This window comes from Anopheles gambiae, chromosome X, assembly GCF_943734735.2.
Source record: "Anopheles gambiae chromosome X, idAnoGambNW_F1_1, whole genome shotgun sequence".
Taxonomy (NCBI): domain Eukaryota; kingdom Metazoa; phylum Arthropoda; class Insecta; order Diptera; family Culicidae; genus Anopheles; species Anopheles gambiae.
This window is the reverse complement of record NC_064600.1, coordinates 10,209,759-10,224,947: the sequence shown is the minus strand read 5'-3', so window position 1 is coordinate 10,224,947 and position 15,189 is coordinate 10,209,759. Positions and strand designations below refer to the sequence as shown.

Sequence of the window (15,189 nt, the reverse complement as noted above, 5' to 3'; positions counted from 1 at the left end):
TGCTGAGCTTCTGCCTTTCATTTTGTAAGTGCCAGTGTAAGAAAAGGTTTTACACTAGAACGGCAAATGGTAGCCTGCTTCTAGGCGGCTTACGACGGGATATTAACTCTCGCTGGGATAAACTAACGTGGATGTACCGGTCCACAGACAGAAGCGTTGGGTACTTTTGCATCTTCACTGTTCCTTTTTTTTTTCTTAGTAGAGAGCGAAGGATCAAACAGGAGCATGGGGTAGAGAACGATACATCCACTTAGCAAACATAAATCGTGTAAAAACTCTATTACTGTATTTTAGCGTGTAAAACGACCCCCCCCCCCTGATTAATTATGAAATGTACTTGATTTTTTTAATTTATTTATTTTAAATTTTATAAAATTCAAAAACAACGTTTTCCATGTTACCATGTCCATTCAGATATTATTTTGCTGTCGTGCTTCTTGTAAAAGCGAATTAAAAGCAATCAGTTTACCTTTGCATTCTTTTAGTATTTTCTGAGCATGGTAAGTTTTCGACCTTTTGCTTAAATGGGTCCTTTTTGTGAATTTGAATTATCAATTTTAAGAGCACCAATTTGATCAATTGTTTCCTCAGTTTCCAAACCTCTTTCTTTTCCCTTTTGCTTTTCTTTGGCAATACTTCTTGCTTTTGCCGATACACCAGACTACATTTGTACGTTATTGAGTGTAATGTCTTAGGGGTAATCCAAAAGTTACTACCCGTGTATACGTAACGATCCCTTTATTCTTATTTTGGTTATTTTAGGCCTAAAAGAGGGTCGTTAAACTCGCTAAGATATGGTCTGATTTTTGGGTCCTACCTAGGTCCTGGAATCCAGATCCATAGACATTCAGCGATGCATAATTATTCAAAACCCATTCAAAACCACCAGTTTTGTTGCGCATTTTAGTGCAAGTTGTGTTGTTTAAGATGGGTACAAAGAATATTGCTGGGTAATGATCAAAAAGAGAGTTTAGAACCTGTTGGGGCCCCGTTCGTCTTTATGGCTGCGATGACAGACTGAGCTGCTTTTACAAGTATTGCTTGTGGATTTTGAAAGATACTGAAGATTTGAGGATGCACAATGCCAACCAATTTAGTTTTTTATGTGTCCTAGAGGACTCAATGATTGCTGCAAACTTAGGCGTTTTTTTTTTTTCTTTTTTTTTTTTTTTTGAGAAAAAAGGTTGACTAGACTTTGATCTAGGCTAGACTAGACATCTTTTCTACGGCTAGAAGTAGACATCTTTTCTACGCTTGTAACATGCCCTATCAATTCCCCTGGGGGTTAGGGATCGAACCTTTGTCGCTTGCCTTGCTAGATTAGTCTCCATTTTTTTCCGTTAGGACCACCAAACCGGAACCTAACGCTTTGCAATTGCTGCTTTCCATCGCTAAATGCAAACGCCGAAACATTCGCACTCTTGCGGTCGTTCTAGTGCAGTTTAGTGCCGCCACTTCCGTCGCCCCACCGTCCTCCGTGGTTGCTGGTGTGATGTGTGCTCTCGTAAACCAACAGCTCTGTTTGCGTGTGCGTACGGATGCGCGCGCCCATATGTGTGTGTGTGTGGTGCAGGCTTTTGTATAGCGGTGTAACGCGGTGTGGGTAACGCGTGCGCCTTCGCGTGCCACACACACGTGCCGTCACACGTTCAGGGTTTTTGGGCGATTTGTTTTGTTTCTTTTGTTTGTGTGCTAATGTTTTTCACATCGACCGACCAGTGTGTGTGTGTCACGTTTTGTCAGTGCAGCGTGCAATGTTGGCTTTGGGGCGATGATGATGATGATGATGGATGATATACACAGCAATGCTCCTTCCCTTCCTCTGTTCTCCGTCTTTATGGGGGATGTGAGAATTACCGACACGAACACGCCGCTCAGCGTTCAACCCGTACGGCTAAACACACGTGGAAACACTCCAAGAGCACGCACACACACACACACACACATTATGTGATGGAAGAGGGAGGTGGAAGGGCGGGAAGGCGCCAACACACCGGGGAATGCGAACTGCAGAAAAAAAAACTGCCCGAGAGCAGCGAGAAACAGCCGGCCGACGGACACATCCACACGACGGCTAGTAAGCTCACGGAAGTCTCAGCAAGCGGGTCCCCCCGAACCCCGAACTCTAGAAGTGATGAGGGTAAGAGGCTTCCCTACAGTGTTAGAAAAGTGTAGTTGAGGAGGGGTTGGAGTGGAATGCTTTGGCCTTTGGTTTGCCTTTTTCTCCCGTCCGGTTCCGTTTTCATTTTGCTGACGGTGGCTCCGCTTTGGAGCCTCTTTGTGGCTGTTTACGTGTCAGACTATGGGTGCGTATGCATGTGTAATGCAACTGCAGTGCCAACGTGTCCTAGGCCCGGCATCTTCACCCACTTCCTGGAAGGCTCGCCTACAATAACATTGCCGATTGGCGCGTCCCGTCAATCAAACCACATCATTAAGTGCCGTTTAGAGTTAGAGGTGGTGCGACAACAACAACACCAAAAAAACAATTCCAATCCCCAGCTCCAAAGCTTGTTTGTTTGGTTGTTTTGTTTCGCTCACACCTCACATTCGCATGTAGTAGTGCATCGATCAGCAGCCCTCCTCGACTTTCAATACTTCAAACGCAATCAATCCTCTCGAGATGGCGTCGATAACGCGCACTGTGTGTATGTGTGTGTGTGTGTGCGTATTTTTTTTTTTCGTTAGAAGTGCCCCACCCCCTTCCCCTGTGTAAGGGCTGATAAGCGTGTGTCAAACAATTCGAACGACTGGACCGGACGGAATCAAATACTAGTAAAATTGGCGATGTGTGCGTGCGACTCCATCAGCTGATAGTGCGTGGCAGCTGTTTGCGACTGAAAAGGCATAACGAGAGGTATTTGCATGTGTGTGTGTGTTTTTTTTTTCTCCCATAGAAACACACACTGCACTGCATTTGATGATTGTGCATCCAAAAGAGCGACCTTGTCACAATACCTGTGCGACCAAAGCGCGTCGTAATAGTGTAATTGATACAGAGAGAGAGAGTGAGTGAGAGAGACGGAGGCAATGGAATGCAGTGATGGGGAAGGAAGGGAATTGTTGTTTGTTTTTTTTTATTCGCTCCTCCTCCCAGAGCCGAAATGAGTCATTTGCACAATTGCATTACTCTTTTGCATCCCGCACACAGAACCAAACACCGTCGACGTTCCGTTTGTCAAACACCGCCAAGCACAGATTTTTTGGCTCAATCGGCTCAAACACATGTTTTTGTTTTACGAATTTTGACCAAAAAGTAGGTCAAAATAGCTGTGGCGACGGTGTGAAAGTCGAAGGAAAGATCATTTCATTGCCAGCAAAAGTTTCGAGACCGGCCGCAGTGAAAGTGCTCCCAAGCGAGCGGATGGAAAAGGAATGAACCATAAACAAGTAGATAACCGATAGCAGCGCTGACGAGAGCGAGGCGCGCGAGAGAGAGAGAGATGCTTAGCGATGTGAGAATGATGTGCGAACGATGGATGTAAATCGTCCAGAAGCGTCCGATTAGAACGCGTAGATATGTGAGTAATCAGTAATGGACGAAATTAACTACGAACGGAGCGATTGTGTCATACAGTATAGAGAGAGAGAGTTAGAGATAAAAAAGAGAGAGCGAGAGATAGAGAAAGAGAGAGAGAGAGAGTATTTTGGATGCTTAGCTGATAATTTAATGTATATCTCGCATCAAAAGTACGGCCAACAAAAAAGGGTCAATCTGGAGCAATATACTTCAAGAGCGCGAGAGTGAGTTGATCTAAAATTCCACACACACGCAAGAAAAAAAACAAAAACAAACCAATAATAGAGAACGAGAGAGAGAGAGAGAGAGAGAGAGAGAGAGAGAGAGAGAGAGGGGGGCGCCCCGTGGAGACTCTGACGGATGGAAGCAGAGAGGTATACCATACGGTTTCGAGAGATTCCAGTCCTTCTCCCTCTTCCCGGCAATGCGTACGGAAGATTGTGGACAGTGTGCGTGTAAGGTGTAGTGCGCTGGTAATGAAAGGTGACGCAGTTCATCTCGGCGTCATCCGCACGTTCCCGCACCCTGAGGTTGGTCCTGTGTCTTCGCTCCAGTCCGCAAGTCCGCCTGGCGTACCAGTCGTGCCCTGTGTCATCTCCAAGACGCGACACTTTCTGCATCCTCGTCCGTGAACCGAAAACCAGACGCACCAGACCGGGAAAGTTCCGGCCCTCTCCGTGTGACAGCTTCCAGTCTCCCTCTCGCCCTCCTAGCAGGATATCTTGCGCTCCCGCAACAGCTGAAAACGCACTCCACCGGCCCTCAAACGGCCCACGTCCAGTGGGGACAGAGCTGGCAGAGGAAGTCTCTTGGAAATCGATAAAATTTCACTCCATCCCCCCCAAAATTCTCTCAATTGCGTCGTCCAGTCCAGCGGGTGACTTTCCACCCATTTGCCATCGTGGTTTGGTGTCGGCTTTGATGTGTTTCTTTCGTCTCTCTCTCCCTGTGTGTGTGTGTGTGTGTGTTTTGTTTTGTGTACTTGTGCAAAGCCGTAGTACTCAAACATCTGGTGCATTTTCAGTTACAGCGTTTCGGAGCCAGCGTACGGTGTGTAGTGTAGTGTAGCTCTCTCCCTAGTCAAGTACACAAGTGCGGGCCAAAGTGTCTCCGAAACATTATCTTACGAGGCTCGAAACGCAAAGCGCAAACACGATCCCTCGGTTGTTTGAGGTGGCAAACCTGTTGACGTGGGAGGATACGGTGGCTTCGTCCAGTCCACCTGCGCGTCTTCAACCTCACCCGAAAGCGGGGGTCACAGCAAACCAAAGCCGGCCGTGAGCAGTGCTGCCCTTCTTAGCTGGCGTGCGCGATGACCAGCACCAACGACTACAACTCGCGGAAGCGGTTCGCCTTCGATATCGACATGGAAATTGAGGCGGAAACGACATCCAAACTGAAGGCAGGTATGTATCCCAGTATTTTCCCCCAGCCCCATGCAGTGGTGCGGTGGTCAAGTAGTTGCAGGCTGCAGCTACATGCCCGACCGGGCCTAAAAGCTCCTCCAAAGTGAGCTCCTCTCGAGTATGTACACGTTTGTATTCTGTTATAAGTACAACCACTAGTCACTGATAACCAAGTCCTCCAACAATGTCGGAACCTTAAACTACGATTGTTGTGGTTAGTAATTAAAGAGAAGTTGAAGATTCTGCAATCAAATGTGAAGAGCTAGTTGCCCCATAACGTCTCCAATGCAAACAGGCTTTGGAAGGTGTTCAATTGCGGACATCTGCAAGGGATTACTTTCGTCCTGTTTTGAAGTCTATTCCAGGGAATCCGAATACTCCAAACATTTGGTATTGCCATTGCCACTATCAGAGACTAGTCAAGACATTTCTCCAGAGATCTGAACCTAGAGATCTGAATTCATTCAATGTCCGAATGTCCCAGAATGGAGCCAGTCCAGAATAGATTTGATGTCACGACCCTGCTCTACGGGGGCGCAATAGCGCTACACGGAATATTCCATATGTCGCCCCTGTGCTCTCACCACCCCATGTGCACACCCGTTCGGCATCTGATCCGGCACCAGTGCCTATCCATACTCCATTAGCTGCATTAGCTGTTTTTGTTTTTTTTAAATGAGCGCTAAATTTAGGACAGTTTTGCTGGTATTTCGATGTGCCATTGCCTCCAATCATTTCCATTATGTTTATACAGCACCAAAGTGTGGGGGGAGAATGACGCACACACACACTTCGGTTTGGTTTGGCATTCGGCCGACAAATGGGTGCGAGCTTATCGCTTTGATGTGTCGTCGTGGTGGCGTTGGGCGGCCCTTATACCTAAACCAGTGGGTAAACCAAGGCGTCGCACCTACCCGAAAATGTGGACGGCTAACGCAAGTGTTCGTGTGTGTGTGTCTCGGTTGGGATGAAATAAAAAGGTCAATAGAGGGGTTCGTTAATAAAGCCATAAAGCCGTCGGGTGTGGAATGTCGTCGGACGGGGATGGCTCATTCGGGCTTGATAACCTGCTCCAATGTTTCCCACCAATGGCCAGGGAATGGAAAGCGGGCCACTCATTTGAATAACGCGACCTGTTGGTGAAGGTTGACTCAACGCATCTTCGCAGCGCAAAGTCCCAGCGATACCCGTACACCAAGGACGTGGGAAGGGCAACGACGTTCCAAAAACCGTTCCACCGTCTTCCAGCAATTCCTGCCGGTGCGGTGAGCGCATTCAATCAATCAATCAATTTTGATCGTTTTGTCATTTGGAAGTTGTACTCGGGGCGGCACTTCCAACCGCCGTGCGTCAAGTGCCCAAAGACGGCACCCAAAGCTGCCAAGACGGAAGAAACGCAGCGTCGGCAGAACGCAGCAAAAATCCGCCGAGTCCACCGAAAAACTGCGTGCCTACCCATCGTTGGGAGCGCAAATACGCCCTGTACGTCCTGTGTACACGTCGGCTCCATTTGTCACGCTTGGTGACGCTTGGCAAACGTTCAACTGTCAGATAGAGAGAGGTATGCGAGGGCTTAATATCTGACACCATCGAGGCAAGGAATGCACTCGCACTACACACACACACACACACGTATCGCAGTGCACATTAATTAGCAGCTAGGCGTGGAATTATCCCGCAAAACACACCGCGCCCACAGCACGCAAACAGCTTGGGGGACATGGACGTGCCCTTTCGGACGTAAAAAGGCGGGCGAAACATTCTGCCCGCGTGCCAAAAATGGCAAACAGGGTCCCCTGCCTCCCTCGGTATCGCTTAATTGTTACCGATTCGAGGTGTTTGCCGGCGATTAATCGAGAAACCGCACGATGACACGATGCACGATTAATTAGCGCGAATCGATACGGTTAATCCGGACACGGACGCTCGATAACGCCAGTGGATCGAATAAATAGAAAATCCTATGCACTGTGGGACGTCACACACACACACACACTCACTTTTACCTGGTTGGAGATGACCTTCAGGGTTTTTGAAATTTGCCCGCGCGTCACGTTGAATAAATGGCAGAACGGCAGAAGTAGATGCAGACTGCCAAACTGCTCTGTGGCTAGAATTACCACCCCCTTCCACCACTCAGCAGATACTAATGAAGACAAAAATTGAAATTCGAACTGAATTGCTGTGTGTGTGTGTTAGTGATGATAAACATGAAGTTGTGGTCCAAAGCTAGCTCCAAAGATTTCTGGAATCGATTCCAGATCAGTAGATCCGGAATCAGATTTCGAAATCGACTTTGGAATCGGCTCCAGAAGCGGAATCGACTCCGAAATTGGCCCCAGAATCAGCTCCGGACTCAGGATCTGGAACTTCTGATTCCAGAACGGATTCTGAATCCGGAGTTAATTTCAATTCCGGAACCAATTATGATTCCGATTCCGGAGCCGATTTCGATTCCAGAGCCAATTTCGATTCCAGATCTGATTTCGATTCCGGAATTAGAATTAGCTCCGGAGTCATAATTGAAATCGGCTCCGGAATCAGCTCCAGAATCGGAATCAACTCCGGAATCAGCTCCAGAATCGAAATCAACTCCGGAATCAGAATCGGCTCCGAAATCGGAATCAATTTGTATATCTCCTAATAGAAGATTAGAAAATAGACGTTTAGGTCCTAAGTAGCTAAAACAAATTGTGTATATAGCCGCTAAAAAACCAACGATCCATTCTCATGGAGGTTCCAGAACTGATTTGAATTCCAGAATTGATTCTGATTCTGGAACCAATTCCAGTTCCAAAACCAATTCTGATTCCGATGCGGGCGCTTATTCCGGAACCGATTCCGAAGCCAATTCTGATTCCAGAGCCGATTCTAATTTCGGAATCAGAGTAGTTCCGGTTCAGAATTCCCACCACTAGTGGGTATGTGTGTAGTTTGTTGTTACCGGAAATACCCCTGATATGGCCCATTGTAGCCAAAACAGCACTCCTGAGCGTCGCTATGGACGTCTAATTGCAGAATCAAATTACTCGCACAGAGAGCAGAGCGGTTGATTACTACGTCCGTTCGGCAACATTGTGGCACAGCAGTCTAAAAAAAGACACCCGAAAGATTCCTCCGACCCTTCCCCAAGATGCCGGTTGCTCTGCAGCTGCAGCATGCATCAATCTGTGCCTCACCTCGAGATATCCTGTTGCCATGGAGCTACTGCCACCCTCGTTTTCGTGAACAGCTGCCGGAAGTTGTTGACCCCCCGGTGAGAGGCCGGTTCCGCAACGGCAACATTCGTCCGGACCGAACCGGCTGCCAGTGTGGCCTGGTTTATTTCAAAGTAAACAACCGACGAACACGGTGACGACGACGCCGACGAGACGCAATTTCGCCGCCTGCAAAACAAAGATGCTGTTTCTGCTCTTTGTTCGGCTTAAGTAGATCAGCTGAGTACCAAGGGACGCGGCGAGGACGCAGGAACATGATGAGGCACCCACTGTTTAGATTCAGAAACAAAACAAACTACGCTCCATGGGGATTTGCTGGGATGCTCCGATGGCATTGCGAGACATTGGGACATTCGTTCGGAAGTTCATTCATAACAAAGTCATCCACCGCCCCTCGCTGGCCTTTGTGGGACGCGTGGGGTGACCTGAATAGGCAGCGCACACAAACATGATATACTGCTTGAAGATATATTGCCTCGCACACCATGCTTGCCCTCCGCAGAAACGTTCGTGTGAGAGCCGTGAGACCCATCGTGTTTCTGGGCGAACGGTGGAATGTTTTATCAATATCTCCAAAGCGCACCATACAACCAGCCAATGACGCCGGTAGCACGCTCTGTACGTGTCTGTGTGTGTGTGTTGCGACTTCTAGTGCCAGCCGGGTCAGGTCACGGTGCAAGTGAGAAAGATCCTCACACGCTAACCCGGATTGATTGGAGCCTACCAAAGGACCTACCCGTGGACCTAAGGTGGGAAGAGTTGTGAACGATGAAGAGATAGCGCACTCGCCTGCCCGATGCCAGCGCCCGATGTGGCGTTCGGCCGGCACATTAGCCCAGGCCTGTGCGAGAAGCGGCCCTTTCGCCAGTTGAAAACTTCCTCTGCAGCTCGGCAGCTGACAGCATGCTGTGGCGACGGGTGTACTTGCGACGCAGCCATCGGCTCGGTGTTACGTAAAATGGTGCTCCAGGAGTGCTGGAGATCGGAGATACATCGCAGCCAGTGCTTGGAAACGGTGTCGACAAGAACCTTCGGACAGACTTCGGAGTGGCGAAGTGCGAAAGTACACGTGTGGCACGAGGTGTGACGCCCGCTTAGAAACGTTCACGCGTGCGCACGCCCTTGCTTATGTGTGTGTGTGTGTGTATGTGTTTGCGTCTTGCAAAGAAAGTCGAATCAGTGCCTCAGATTGGTCGTACTGCGGTACACTTCCCTTATTCCGCGTCCTGCAACGATAAGCGCCCGGGAATAGTAGGATCACAAGTAAAGAGAGTTCTACTTTGCTCACCCTCCAGCAACAGAAGTGATAATAAAATTATCTTATCGACGCTAATTGCGCGTGGTGGTGGGGTTGGAGGAAAAAATCGCCCGCCGCGGCCGAGGAAACCGAGTGGTCAGTGCCGATCAGTCGCTCTCGTGTACGTGTCGCGGTGACTTGTCCAGGTGTAGCCTCACACAAACCCGGCATTATCCCGGACTCTGTTTGTTGATCAGTTCCGCCGGCTTCGGCTCGGATTTCTCGGACATCGTTTTCTCGTGCACTGTACCGCTGTCACGACGCATCCTCCATCCCCCGGCAGGGAGAGAACCTTAAGAGAATCCGGCCCGAGACCGCAGGGGGAGAAGATACACGAGATCTAAATTTAGGACTTCGCACCCGAGTAACCTCCGACGGAACCGACGCTTCCCCCCCTCGCTCTGTGTTGGCCATTGGCACCGAACCAGACACACACACACACACATACGTTGCACGGCTGACAGCTGACAACGGCAAACACACGGCGTCCTACCTACCGTTTGCGTATCTACATCTCAGAGTGTTGTGTCTGTTTCGCGCTCAACCAACTGCTCGCGACCGGCGAAAAGAAAGGGGATAGGACCTCTCGCAAGGGGTAGTGTTGTTGTTGTTGTTTTGTTTTTTTGTTCTCAGTAAACTCGGCAGCAGTCTGCCAGTCCGGTTCGGTCTGTGCTCGCTGACGGCGATCAAAGATATCTGTGGATTTCTGTGACCATCGTGTGCGCGCGTTCTGCCGCCTCCTGAGGTTCCTGAGGTTGTTCGGACTGTGTGTTCTGTGTGTCTGTTTGTTTGTTTGTTTGCTTTGGCTCGCTCTTCCGGCCAGCAAATTCCAGTGTTGCAGTGTGCAACACTCGTGTGTGTGTGTGTTTTTTTTTTGGAAATAACTAGTGAGGTCACAAGGTGCGCTAAAGATGAGTGCTCGCGGTGTGCTGCTGAAGTGCGATATGAACTCGTCGTTCGATCAACCGGATCCGGCAATCATGTCAATGTCGCCCCGATCACCCGCCATCCTGCTCAACGACTTCTTCTCACCGGAAGGTTAGTGTTTTTTTTTTTTTCATCAGAGCGGACGGGAGAGAGATCCATCTCTTCTTTCTCCTGTTCGATGTCCATCTCCCTGCTTTCTTAGCAGCCGCCGCCATGATCATGATCCGACATAAAAAGATGTCGGAAGCATTTAAAGAGACAGAGCATGGGCGTGTGTTTGTGTGCGTGTGAGGCAAGAAAAGCCAGGAAGAAAAAGGCAAAGCAGTGTGGCAATAAAACAGCACGTTATTAACCACCGCGTTACAAAATGGGGCAAATTCTTCACCGAGAATACAACCAAAACCCGCGACGACGCATTTCGCAACACGATCGAAAAGCAAGATGGCGTTCGTTTTTGTGTTGCTACGAAATGCGAGACTACGTCACCATCTCCAGAGAGCGGTGTCCACACGAGTGTCTGACTGAGTGTGGTTTTTGTTTGAGTCTCTTGTTTACCAAGCGATAGGTCTCAGCTAGTGATGTGCTCTTTGAAGTGCATCCACAACTCCGATCCGACCCTTGTTAGTCTGATTCCAACTCTGGCAAAATCGGAACCACTAGTTCCGCACTGAGTCAGAGTCGTCCGGAGTCTTTCGGATTCATTCGGAGCTGTCCGGAGTCGTCCGGAGTCCTCAGACCGAAATGAAATGCCTGACCACAAAAACATGACCCCGGACGACTCCAAACGATTCTGGACGACTCCGGACAACTCCGGACAACTCCGGACGACTCCGGACGACTCTGGCTCTGGACGACTCCGACTCTAGACGACTCTGGATGACTTCGGACGACTCCAGAAGAATCCGGACGACTCCGAGAGGCTCCGGATGATTCCTAACGGCTCCGGATAATGCTGGGCGGAACTACCTTCCAGAGTCGATGCCGAAATTGTTGGAGTCGGATCGGAGTCATCTCCGGATGTTTGTCAACTTCACCCATCACTAGTCTCAACAGCGAGTACCGCTCGCCGGCCCCTAATCAGCATCAGGGGGTCGCTTCTTATCGCTTCTCTCCGCTCAAGCCTCGCGATGGCCATCTTTGTTTACTAGCCACACACAGCAGGCAGCACGTAGCACGTCGATGCAAGCGTTCGCTTCCGACCTTTTTACTTCATTTCCCCCCGGTTGGCGGCTCGGACACGGACAGTCTGCTGCAAGCTGTCGGTACTGGTGGACGCCCGGGACAACTATTGGGATTTTTTTTCCCACACATATCCTAGCCAAGTCCAACTACTCGAGAGAGAGCACAACCAAACACGCCATGAGCCAAAGGAAAAGGGAGATAAACTTTAACAAGCAGGACTCGCGCACCCTGCTGCAGGTGCTCGAGGACCAGAAGCTGATGGAGGCGATGAAGCAGTCGCGACTGGCGCTCGAGGGCAGGGCGTCCTTTGCGCCGTTCGCGCTCGATGACGCCGACGAGCTCGGTACGGCAAAGGAGGGCTTGACGAAGAGGACTACAAACGTAGAACTAGTAGAAGCTAGGGGAAGCTGTTTGCTTGTTTTTTGGTTGTTGTAATAATGTTTACCTTCTTTTTTCCGTCACTTTTCCCCTCTCGTCCTCTCTCTCTCTCTCTCTCTCTCTCTCTCTCTCTCTCTCCACAGTACAGGGTAACGAGTCTCCGGCGGGACATGCCGGTGCCGGTGGAGGCGGTGGCGGCGGCGTCGGCCCTGCCGGTGTACTTAGCGGTGCACTCAGCCTCTCCCAGGAGGATATTGTGGGCGTGCTGCCGAACGAAATATCTGCCCCGTACGAGGTGCCCCAGTTCCCGATCGAGCAGATCGAGAAGAAGCTCCAGCTGCAGCGCCAGCTGAACGCCAAGTAAGTTTGGAACAGGAAATGCAACAACAAAAAAGAAACCGATAACAACTAAAAATGCGTTGCGCAATTGGAGGGACTGGTCACTGGGCAAGGGGTTGGGTGAGAAGCCGATAATCGAAAGACAGTGGGTGGGTGGCAAAAGATGAGCGATGAAGGTTTTGCGTTTTTAGCGCCCTCCCGGGGGAGAAGCCATGCTACTCCAGCTTTTGTCTTCTTCGTTGACATTGAAGGCCACGCACGCACGCGAACGTACTAGTACTGCTTGGCGTCATTCGCGTGTGAAACAGGGCTGCCAGGACCCAGGAAGGGTTTGTTTGTGTGTATGTGTGTGTGTGTGTGTTGTGGTCATTTAATCCAATTTAACAAAAGAACGGTCAAACTCCCCCGGCGGGCAAAAGGACGGCAGTCCACACGGCCAGTGCGTCTCGGCGAGCGATGTTGGGCAGTGCGAGCGATACGAAGAAATGGCTGTCCGAGCGCGACCTGCTACGGTTAGTGTCGGTGTTCCCAGCGTTCGGTGGTGCCTTCTGTTATCTGTGTTTTTGGGGTTTTGTCTGGAGAAATTCGTTTCGAAACGCGGATTCCGTGTGCCAAAAACAGCACCGCGGAAAGCTACAACGAGCTGTTGGTTATGGCCTACCGTTTAATCTTGGAGCGCTTGGAGCTCTTAGAGTCGGGCACGTCTGTCAGACTTGCCTTGATAAGCATCATTCAACACACCGACACACGTATACGCGCGCGAGGTGATAACGACTCCACAGACTCCACCGAGAGACAGAGCGCGCATCGCATCAACCAACTACCGTCAGTTGCAAAAACATATCCCTTGCGTGTGTTTTGTGTGCGTGTGTGTGTGTGTGTGTGTGTGTGTGTTGTATGTGTGTGTGTGTCTGGCTATTTTTGCACTCGAATTGTGCACACACCGTGTCCCACAAGCCCTGAGCTGTCCCGTTCGGGTGTCGGGGACGTGTTGATAATTAGTGAATTGGAAAATCGCTTGACCGATCAATTAACCAATCGATCCGTGAGTGGTGGTGTGTTGGCTGCATAATGCCTTCCCACCTTCCCACAAAAACCCCAAACCCCGGCCCATCCCCATCATCATGGAAGGGTGGGTGACGCTGGTATACAGTTCAGTACAACACACCGCACGACACACATTCCGCGCTCAGTACGGTCCGGCAGCTCGAATCGTGCAGTCGTCGTGGTGGTCGCCGCCCCTGCTTTGTGCGTCCTGTGCCTGAACTCTCCTTCTTCTTCTTCTCCTTCTTCTTCTTCTTCTTCTTCTTCTTCACACACACACACCAACATACAGGGTGATGGAGCAGGACCGGCACTCGATCGCACCGGAAGTCCACCCGGACGAGCAGCTGCCGTTCGACGAGCATGACTTCGTCGCCCACTTTCAGCGCGTGTCGATCTCGGGCGAGGACACCAGCGGCGTCCCGCTGGACGATCTCGAGCGGGCCTCCACGCTGCTGGTGAAGGCGCTCGAGCTGCGCGAGAAGTACATGCGCAACTCGCACCAGGCGTTCCCGCAGACGACCGCCCGCTTCCTCAAGTCGACCCACTCGAGCACGATCACGCACCAGGAGCGCAAATCCATCGCGGGTAAGTAAGCTGGTGATTGGGTGGGGAGGGGTGGTTGATGGGATGGGGCATCTGGAAGGTGAAGATAGGCGAAGGCTCACGAAGCAGTTAGTTTTTGAGAGTAGATTTCATTACATTTTGTTTAATCATTTCCAATTCTTTTTTCTAGTTTTATTTGCTTCATTTGAAATTCTCCATTTTTTCCCCTTTTCCATTCTTTGCTTCTACTTTTTGAAGTTATTTGTTCTCCTTTCTATTGTTTTGAAAATATGTTAACGTTTTTTCTTCTTCTTCTTCTTTTTACAATTTTACATTTCTGCTTTTTACAACTCTTTATTTCTCTCTTTGGTATCTTCGCGGCACTTTACACGTGTGCCACCCTTAACGTGCACCGTTTTATTTCTTTTTTTGCCGGTTATCTCTCTCTCTCTCTGTATTTCGATCCTGCTGTACTGGTTAGTTGTGATATTTTTTTGTTTTATTTTGTTTTTGTTTTGCTCTTGTGAGTTTTCCTCCTCTCAGTTCTGTTTCTTACTCTTGTTTTGTTTTTTTTTGTCGATTTTTTTCTTTCCACTCTTCCAGTGTTTTGTTGTTTTTGTGGATCTATGAGTTTTTTTTTAATTTTTTTGTCACAGTGTCTTACCCCATTCCATGATATAGTCCTTTTTTACTAGATCGTTCATCTAGTTTGTTCGTCTTTGTTGTGCTCTAATTTCCATCGCACCGTTTGTTCTCTTCCCTTGTTTTTTTAAGTCTTCTTTGTTTTTTTTTCTTAATTTGTTTGCTTAACATGTTTCATGCAAGTACCTTCACTACACCAATATCCCGGTTTTGTTGTTCTGTTCTGCAAGCGGACACCGACACAGCAACGGACATCCCCGTCCCGTTTCGGTCTCTTCGGTGTGGGTTGCGTAGCTGTAGTTCCCTCTGTTGGTTTTATTGTTTTTGTTGTTGTTGTTATTGTTGTTGTTGTTGCACTGTAATCTAATCGCCCGAGAAGCCGAGCCGAGACTGAGCTAGCATGAGATTAGCCACTGTTTGCCTGTTGCGCTTGGGACACCAGGCAGTGCCCCCAAAAGGATGTCTCGCCATTTAGGATGTAGGTCGCCCGGACCCAAACGACTTCGTTCACTGACCGAGGATTTTGTTCTCTTCTTGCTCTTCTTTCCTTATCTCACCACACACACACACACACACACACCATCCAGACCATCCAGTCAATCCGCCCCAGAGCACGCAGTCGCCGTGGGTGGTGGAGATACCGGAGGATCTGAACTACAGCATCCGCCCGGTGCACGGCGTGTTCGAGGT

At 49.5% G+C, this 15,189-nt stretch overlaps 1 protein-coding gene across 19 annotated transcripts in view; it reads left to right on the top strand.

Moving 5' to 3' along the window:
- Nucleotides 1-1,584: 1,584 nt before the first annotated feature.
- The window catches only part of LOC1271643 (AMP deaminase 2), a 15,895-nt gene continuing 2,290 nt past the window's right edge, over nt 1,585-15,189 (top strand). Inside the window, exons 1-5 of one of the 19 annotated variants that reach the window (XM_061656776.1) lie at nt 1,585-2,140; nt 4,545-4,926; nt 12,072-12,288; nt 13,604-13,899; nt 15,087-15,189. The exon at nt 15,087-15,189 is cut by the window's right edge and continues 729 nt beyond it. In XM_061656776.1, coding sequence (XP_061512760.1) covers nt 4,833-4,926; nt 12,072-12,288; nt 13,604-13,899; nt 15,087-15,189 — 710 coding nt within the window. In that variant the 5' untranslated portion in view covers nt 1,585-2,140; nt 4,545-4,832. Of the gene's footprint in view, nt 2,307-3,691; nt 3,745-3,911; nt 4,051-4,512; nt 4,927-9,009; nt 10,480-11,473; nt 11,894-12,071; nt 12,289-12,353; nt 12,780-13,603; nt 13,900-15,086 lie in introns of those variants that run through there. The other 18 variants (XM_061656843.1, XM_061656732.1, XM_061656795.1 and 15 more) reach the window with 18 other exon arrangements.